The sequence below is a fragment of the Podarcis liolepis genome, assembly GCF_965112155.1.
Source record: "Podarcis liolepis genome assembly, chromosome: 5".
Taxonomy (NCBI): Eukaryota; Metazoa; Chordata; class Lepidosauria; order Squamata; family Lacertidae; genus Podarcis; species Podarcis liolepis.
Window position 1 is genome coordinate 35382022 of NC_139556.1, and position 8847 is coordinate 35390868.

The following is an 8847-nucleotide window of genomic DNA, read 5'->3' on the forward strand; positions in this document are numbered from 1 at the left end:
AGGCTGCCCCTCCTGCACAGTTAGAAGGCAGGACCAGCTTGCTAGTTTGCTTCTACTGTTGGATGGACTCCCAGACCACACACACCAGCAACAGTGAAGCAAGGTTTTAGATAGCATACTACAGAGCCCAACAAACACCTAAGTTTACCATTTCCCCCTGTCTGCCTCCTACCTTCCTTCTTCAACTGATGCATTTTAGCTAGAGCCCATCATGGGCAAGTTCTGACTTTTCACACACTTTTCAAAAACATACTTTATTAAGTTTAATAAATGCCTTTATAAAATCAAACTGACAGTACTTGCCCAAACATATTCCTGCAACATACAATACCATTTTACATTAATTCAGATGGGAAGTTTTTTTTTTAAGATTGACGTTTTTTCATTTTACCAGTTTCTTTTTTGTTCACAGCAATCTTGCTGTACTGCTGCAGTCCGAAACGCCACCTTGACTCCTCTGTGGCATCTTGAAGCATTTAAATAGCAGCTTTAGTTCTGCAGCTTACCTCTTCACAATGTCTTCTACCCAATGTGAGTTTCAATGAATTGATGAAAGCATCTTGCTTTCCTTGGCTGTCTCAAAGCAAGATTAATATTAACGGAAGAAATGAAATGAAAGCAGAAAATTAATAAAGTCATTTCATTCCTTTCTTGGGTGCTGTTTTCTTTCCTCCTTTTTTGGATTTGGTGCCATACTTTGCTTCCATCTGAGCCAGAAAATCACCCATTTCCTTTTTTCGATTCTCATTTTTGCTCTGTTAAATGACAAAAACAAGATGGTTAAATGAGCTTACAAGTATTTCTCATGTTTTGACTAGAGATTTGGCATTTAATCAAGTTACTAATAAGGTAGTATACATAAGAAAATGTATATAAATATTTTAAAATAGTGTATCTGCAGAATATTTGAAAGAGATCAGATTGTTGTGAAGTATGAATAATATTGTTCAAGATGAACTATTTAAAAATGCAACTCTAAGAACAACTGTTGGCTGGCAGTTAACTATGATGAAGAAATCAGATCATACATTGCCTCTCCTTCATGTGCAAATTCCCTTAAATATTCAAGCCCTTAGTCACAGCCCTATTCAAATCTCATCAGCATGTATGTGAAATTACAGTTGTTATTACTTTGTCCCAACATGCATCACTTTACAACTTATTATACACACTAAACCTCACTTGCAATTTTGTCGCCTTTGGATACCACTATCATGAACAATTTAGTGTCATCTGTAAATCTGGCTGTCTCATTGCTCACCTGCAACTCCTGATCATTTTGGAATAAATTAAATAACACTAGTCTCTGTAAAAAAGAATCCCAGGGGGACCTCGCTGCTTTTCGCTATCCTGAACGTTAAAATTAGCTCTGCAATGCTGGAGGATTAAATCATTTAAAGTTAAAGGCTGCCTCTACCCTAACAAAAGGTAATGCTATCTAACTTGTTAGAATGATTTGTAGCTTTCTCCACTCTTACTTGAATTAGTGCTTTTAGGTCATCTTCTCCTTCACCAAGACCCAGTTCTTCTCTGGATTTTTCTGCCTCTTTAGCTTCTTGTCGAGCCTGAAACATTGACACAGTTGTTGAAGCGAATGCTAAATTTCTTTCTTAACCTATTGCAGCAGCAAGCAATTTATTTGTTAATATTATATTGTAAGCATTTCTACCTGGCCATTTTCAACAAATTTGCAGAATGGCTTGAACAATGTTAGGAAAACTTGCTTATGAGTCCCAGAGAGAAGAAAGGACAGCAAATGTTTTGCTCTATTGTAGGTAGATTCTAGTGTTTTACATTCAAGGATTACCACATCATAAATAGTAAATAAATGGGAGTATATCATAAAATCCTAGATGATACTCATTTAATACCTAGCAACTATAAAGGAAAGATCAAAAACCAATTGGATTCTGTTCCATAAGGATGTTCTGAATTTGGTGTGTTCACTCAGTGCATCAAGATAAAGAAATACAGGCTTTCCTCTCAATGAACTGGGTTGAATTGGGGGGGGGGGTTCCCCTTCCAGAAACCAGTAGATGAAGAAAACAGGCTGTGTTCTCTCTGCAACTCAAGCACTGGTTCAACCCCTGAAAGGATGTTACATTTGAAAATGTACATTACGTGAAATAGGAAATATGTTTACGGTTGGTGAAGCATTTGTAACTGTAGTTGATGGTAAGATTTACACATTTTGTCACAGAGTCTTTTGCCTCTTGCAAACCTACCTTCCTTTTTCTTGAATTCATCTTTTGCTTAGACTCTTTTGTAAAGGCTTTGTAAGATGGAAGTTCTCCAGAATCAATGGCATGTTGGATAATCTCTCTTATTCTCGGTTCATCTGTATAATCAACACACAGTACAGACTCCATAATTTTGTCCATATCGCCTTTAAAATCCTCATACGCTGCTTTAATGTCCACCAGCTCTTCTGCAGAATCTTTGTACTTCTTCTCAAAGTCTTCAATATCTTTTACAGTTATCTAATTTTAAAACAACAACAAAGAGAGTTGAATTCCAACAATCCTTTTTCCCACACTCAAGTTACACACACACATTTTTCCATCCCAAATTCATTGTTACTTTAAAATTTTACTTTTCTGTAATTTGAGTTCATCTGTACAGGGCCTTTTTAATGGAAGGAAGTGTAGCCAAAGCCAGGCAAAGCAAGATGAAGCTGATTGGGACACACACAGGTTGTATTCATCTGCAGAAACATGCTTCATTTGGAGAAAATAGCTTGAATCCAATCTGTTTTCTCCAATTGGTCTTCAAGGGGGCTCCCTGTAATTGCTGATCAGTGGGTACTGGGAGCCCCTTTGAAGGCAGGCTTCCTGCACCAATCATCAGACTGGCGCTGAAAGAACATCTTCAAACCATCCATCTGGTTAATGAGCTCCTTTGAACTTTGGCAGATGTCAGCCACTTGTCATTGACACCCAAAGGGTCCTGCCCACCTGTCAAAGTTGGCCTGCAAACGGGGTGGGGGATTAAGGATCCATAAGTCATACTTAGACCCAGGGAAATCAGTGGGCTTGACTAACTCAAGTGTATTGATTTGAATAGGTCCACCCTTCAGTATTTCACTGTTGGATACAACCCACGGTGTACAAACTTGAAAGGATGGTATTTCAGCACTAAAGCATTTCAGAGCTATCATTCCTTGCGATGCCATCTCCATTTATTTTTTTTAGCTGCACTCCATTTACTACAACAGCATTAAGCAAATTTCTCCAGGGATCAAAGAAATAATGAAAGGGCACTGAACTTCTTGAGCTGTAAAAACAGAACATCGTATTTTGATATCACACCAAAAAAATCACATAAGGTTCAGGTTTGCAAAAATTGATTTTTGCAGTCAGAGAAAAATCTGGCATCACAAATCACAACCCATCCTGCAGATGAAAATAAAATAAAGGGGATGAGAGCAAAGGTCCCACAGAAGTTACATTTGCCCTACAGACAAAAGAAACAGCACTTTCTTTACAGATTTTATCATTCCATCATTCCAGTTGTGAGATAAGGACCACCATCACATTGAAGAAGACTACCTACTTTTTTGAACAGCAGCCTCCAGTATTCTTCCCAGTTGCGGTCCTGAGTCAGCACAGTTGACTCCTCATCCACAATCCCCTGCTGGTCATACAGAGCCCGCAGCTCCTGGTCACTCAGTACTGCATACACCTTGCCTAGGATCTAAGAGGAGACAAGACCAACCACCTCACTACTCTACCCATTCTCACTACCCATTCCATCCCACTTGCCTCATAATTGGCTTCTTTCTTATTCAGGTTATGTTACTATGCTAGCATTTGTTGCGTTTGCAAAGTAAAGGAAGGACTGGACCCTGATTAAAATAAGACACGAGGCTTTGACCAGCAAGGCTCTCGGAGAAAGTGCATCCACCACACCCCTCGCCAGGCCATTTTATTAGCAAAAGCATCTTTTACACAGTGCTCGTAAGAACCAATCATATTTCCTCTGAGCATTTCATCAAACCCCACGTGGGGAAAAAGTTACACCACTAAAACTAATTAAGCACAAATATTTCTGGGGTAAATAAGTTGAGAACTACAAAGAAGAGCATCTGGCAACCCCGGAGGTAATAAACAAGCAATACATATGATAAGGAGGATGGCCAGGAGGATAGCAATCAGTATCACCTTCATGTGAGATCTGTTTCCTGGCCCTAAGATTAATATACATTAGAGAGCTACTTCAAATAAGCTTGCCCACAATCTTTATGGCCCAGGATGCCTGCCTGGCGAAGCAACTGCTGTGTACGCTGTGTACGTGACGTGAGAAGAGAGAAATGGGCAGTAGGGTCCAAAGGGCCAGAGATGCAGAGGTGTAGATTGATCAAAAATCATATCACAATAGTTTAAACCCAGTCAACGCAATGCTTTCATTGCTGACACAGATGGCTTAGTCTATATCTGTTATAATTCCTCATAGCAATCCCACCTGATCACTACATCTCTGGATATTTGCACTCCTACAAGCATTCCCTCTAACAGTGGAATTTCCAAGTAGTTGTGTGCCAATAAGTTTACAAACAAAATGGAACTACCCCAAAATTGCAGTGGTTTCAACATACTCGAGGAACTCCCTAGGCAAACAGAAGTGTATAATTATAAAACCCCCAAATAACACCAAATATTGGAGAGAACCAAAACGGGTAGGACACAAGAGGAAACTGGACTTCTCAAGTCCTAACAGCTTATACAGTGGTACCTCAGGTTACATATGCTTCATGTTACATACGCTTCAGGTTACAGACTCCACTAACCCAGAAATAGTACCTCAGGTTAAGAACTTTGCTTCAGGATGAGAATAGAAATCGTGCGATGGTGGCGCAGCGAGAGCAGGAGGCCCCATTAGCTAAAGTGGAGCTTCAGGTTAAGAACAGTTTCAGGTTAAGAACGGACCTCCGGAACGAATTAAGTACTTAACCCGAGGTACCACTGTAGTAAGTGGGATTTAGGTTGAAGTAAGCCTGCCATATTTCAAAAAGTTAAAATCTGGACACAAAAGTTGTTGAGCTTCTTCTGCAAAATCTCAAGAAAATAAGTAAGTTTTTGAGGTGTTTTTAAGGGAATTTGCCAAAATCTAACCTTCCGACATGAGTTGCCATACATCCAGATTTTCAAAGAAAAGGCAAACACAGGATGTTCCAGCACCTCTCAGGATTTGCACAATTGCTAGAAAAATGGAGGCATTTGTGGTGAGTTCCAGCTCCTCTTTTTCTAGAATAATACCACTGGGTAAACCTTTTCCTTTTCTACCATGCATAACCATTAACCACCCCACCCCTGTTATATAGCTATAAAATACTCAGGTTCAGAATTAGCAGTGTGCCCAATTCTTACCCATCTTGTGCTAGGCCACAGAGCAGGGCATGGGAGAAATGGTCCTCTTGGCTCATACATTTCCCACCAGGCCTGAACTGGAGCACTGCAACGCAATGTGGCAGGTTCTACTCTCCCCCTATAAACGCCAAGGTGGAGTGGTCCCTAAGACTGGAAGCAGAACAGGGACCCACCCCCAATAAAGACACACAAGTTGGGGAGGGGGACTTATTAAGTATGTAGATAGACGCTTGTAAATTAAACGACCTGATGCCCTTTGAGGCTGATAGGGTGGAAGGCAGGGACATCAACAGTAGGTGGGGGCAGGCAGAGGCAACTCTTTCTAGTTTTGCCCCATTCTCCTCCCTGCTGAGGAGGAAGTTGACAGGCAGCCCCAGCCCCTGGACTGGTTGTAAACAAGGAGACAGGCAGCTGGACTATTGGGGCTAAGGAAGGGCAGGGCTCCTATTGCAGGCCTGCCTAGAATAAGAGGACCCTCACAGAGATGTGCTTTGTTCTCGGGTTTTTTTTAACACATTTTTTTGTTTTTTATCTTAAGCTGTGAACTGGCCTGAGATCTATGGATGAAATTATATACAGTGGTATCTCTGGTTACGTATTTAATTCGTTCTGGAGGTCTGTTCTTAACCTGAAACTGTTCTTAACCAGGGACGCGGACTTATAAAAAATATTGGGGGGGCCCGGGAAAGCTCATGAATAATAAATAAGCTCATGAATATGCAAATAAAGTGGCGCCGCCTCCTCGTGAGCGAATAGGGGAGAGCGTGCTGCTCCTATTAATCAGCTCCGAAGGTGGAGCTTTTGCTTGGGAGGGAGGGCAGGAGGCATGCAGCCCGACCCTGTGCATTTTGGGCTGGGGGAGGGGCGGCGATGGCGCTCTGCTGGAGGGGCGCCGGAGATTATTGGGGGGGCAGAGCCCCCCCAAACGAATTTTTGAGGGGGCTCGGGCCCCCTCAAGCCCCATGGAGTCGGCGCCTATGTTCTTAACCTGAGGTACCACTTCAGCTAATGGGGCCTCCCGCTGCTGTGCAATTTCTGTTCTCATCCTGAAGCAAAGTTCTTAACCTGAGGTACTATTTCTGGGTTAGCAGAGTCTATAACCTGAAGCATATGTAACCCGAGGTACCACTGTACTGGAAGATGCTAGAGTGGCTGGAGCGACCCAATCAGATCTGTGCAGTACAAATAATAAAATCATCATCACCATCATTATTATATATATATATATAAAATTCTTATTATTTGGCGGATCCCACTTTGGTCGCATTTCCACCCTAGGAACCCAGGGCCGCACACAATTTTGCAAAATGAGACGGAGGGTGCAAGTGGCCTAAGTCACTACCTGACTTTTAGAAGGCACCTGAAGTTTAGGGAAGTTTCTAATGTTTGATGGTGTTTTTAATATTCTGTTGGGAGCCTCCCAGAGTGGGTGGGGAAACCCAGCCAGATGGGCGGGGTATGAATAATAAATTATTATTACTGTATTGGTTTATGATTTAAGTCGAGTTTGGTGCCAAGCGAGTCAGAGCAGGATTTGAACCCTGGTCCCGCGGCTAACCAACTCGCAGAACCTCCAGCCGGCGAGTCCGAGGCGGGTTTCCCGGCGCCTCCCCTCACCTGGAAATGCCGGGTGGCCGCCTCCTTGCTGTCCGGGTCGGCGCGGTCCGGGTGCACCCGCAGCGAGACCTTGTGGTAGCCTCGGCGGATCTCGTCGGCCGAAGCCTCGCGCCTCACGCCCAGCACCTGGTACAGGTCGGCGGCGCCGAAGGCCCCGCGGCAAAGCTCCAGCAGCCCCATCTCCGAGCCCAAGCGCGCGGAGAGACCACCACCGCGCCTGCGCACGCTCTCTCCCGCTCTCGGCCAGGGGAACCGCCGACACAACCTGCTGCTGCTGCTGCGCGGGCTACTGTTTCTCAGCCGCGTCCGCCCGTCCGTTTTCCCGCCCGCCACGCCCACTCTTGCCTCCCCGCGCTGCTTTACGGCCGTCCCGCGAGATGTCGCGAACTTGAAAGGCCAAGAATTAAAGAGAAGGTGGGGGCAGAGAGGAGGAGGAAAGTGGAGGGACTAACCCTAGATATACAAAAAGGTGAAGAGTGACACATAGGCTGCAGTCCCTGTAAGAAAATGAATCATAGAGTTGGAATAGACCACAAGGGCCATCGAGTCCAACCCCCTGCCAAGCTGGAAACGAAATGAAGAGAGATGCTTGGCCGGGATTCTCCCATACAGGGACGTAGCCAAGCGGAGGCAACTGCCCCTCATCAGTAAAAGTCAATACAAATCAATGCAAATTTGAGGTTTCGCCTCCCCTAAAAAAAAACAACCTGCCTACGCCCATGTTCCTATGCGAGAAATGAGGTTACAAGGAACCAAGCAGAGGGCCTTCTCGGTAGTGGTGCCTGCCCTGTGGAACGCCCTCCAATCAGATGTCAAGGAAATAAGCAACTATCTTACTTTTAGAAGACATCTGAAGACGGCCCTAGGAAGTTTTTAATGTTTAATGCTGTATTGTGTTTTTAATATTCGGTTGGGAGCTGCCCAGAGTGGATGGAGAAAGCCAGCCAGAGTGGCGGGGTAAAAATAATAAATTATATTATTATTATATCCCATAATGAAGATGGAGCCTATATAACTCACACGCGTTATTTTATATACTCTAAAGCTAGGAAGCTTACAGTGGAAAACTCCATTTGAGACATTGCGTGTTCGCATTACTCTCATAGATGTGTGACTCTTCCTTTTTCCTATCTCTACTTCTAGAGTCTACCGCTTCAAAGGCAGCTGTGGCGCGCGGACGTCGTGTGTTGCCCAGGCGATCTATTGCGCGGCGGCCAAATCCAGTGGGTAAACCTATTGGCAGATGGCATTACAATAGATCTCACTCGGTGCGATTGTGGTTAAATCAATGAGTTGTCATGTTTTTTCTAGAGAAGTACACTAAGCCCGCAACTTCTGCGGGATTACGTTCCGGAGACCACGTCTAAAGCTAAAATCGGGTGTAGTCCAAACACACTGGGTTCAATGGCAGGTGGGACAATCAAAGTCTTTCCCCCCAGACGGCAGCCCCCTTTTAATTTTTTTTGTCAAGTGCGTAAAGCTGAACGCACACAAGTTAAATGTGCGTAAATTGCTGGTATACTTTATTTCAATAATGGAGGGTGTGTCTAAGTCATATTCTGAGTAGATACACTTTACTCAAACGGGCTGGATTTATTTAAGTCTGTATTTCAGTGGGTCTGTACAGGCTGTGGACTCACTGGATGTCACCCATAAATATTTATTTTTCATGATTTAAAGCAGGCTTTTTTCCTTCATGATTTAATATTTAAATCTGACTTGCCAGTTCTGAAATGCTCCTCCACTTGAGGTTAGGTTGAAGAGTGTAAGTACTGAAAATGTATCTTGTTTGCGGAGGTGTTTAGTTCCCCCATATATTTTTTCCAATTTTTTTGCTTTTGAATATGTTGCTGACATTCTTCTA

At 43.4% G+C, this 8847-nt stretch overlaps 1 protein-coding gene across 1 annotated transcript; it reads right to left on the reverse strand.

Annotated features, from left to right (window-relative positions):
* Positions 1-238: 238 nt before the first annotated feature.
* On the reverse strand, positions 239-7356 carry DNAJC9 (DnaJ heat shock protein family (Hsp40) member C9). Its single transcript, XM_083503237.1, has 5 exons — positions 6984-7356; positions 3553-3693; positions 2226-2480; positions 1479-1565; positions 239-755 (listed from the first exon to the last, which is right to left on the reverse strand). Exons 1-5 carry the CDS (start codon positions 7161-7163, stop codon positions 636-638), a joined length of 783 nt encoding a protein of 260 aa, XP_083359363.1. The 5' UTR covers positions 7164-7356; the 3' UTR covers positions 239-635.
* Positions 7357-8847: the final 1491 nt, after the last annotated feature.

Coding starts and splice junctions, on each gene's coding strand:
- DNAJC9 (XM_083503237.1), bottom strand. CDS start 7,163: ATGGGGCTGCTGGAGCTTTGCCGCGGGGCCTTCGGCGCCGCCGACCTG. Junction 2,481..3,552: donor GGAGGCTGCTGTTCAAAAAA/GTAGGTAGTCTT, acceptor TTTTAAAATTAG/ATAACTGTAAAAGATATTGA. Junction 1,566..2,225: donor TGAATTCAAGAAAAAGGAAG/GTAGGTTTGCAA, acceptor TCAATGTTTCAG/GCTCGACAAGAAGCTAAAGA.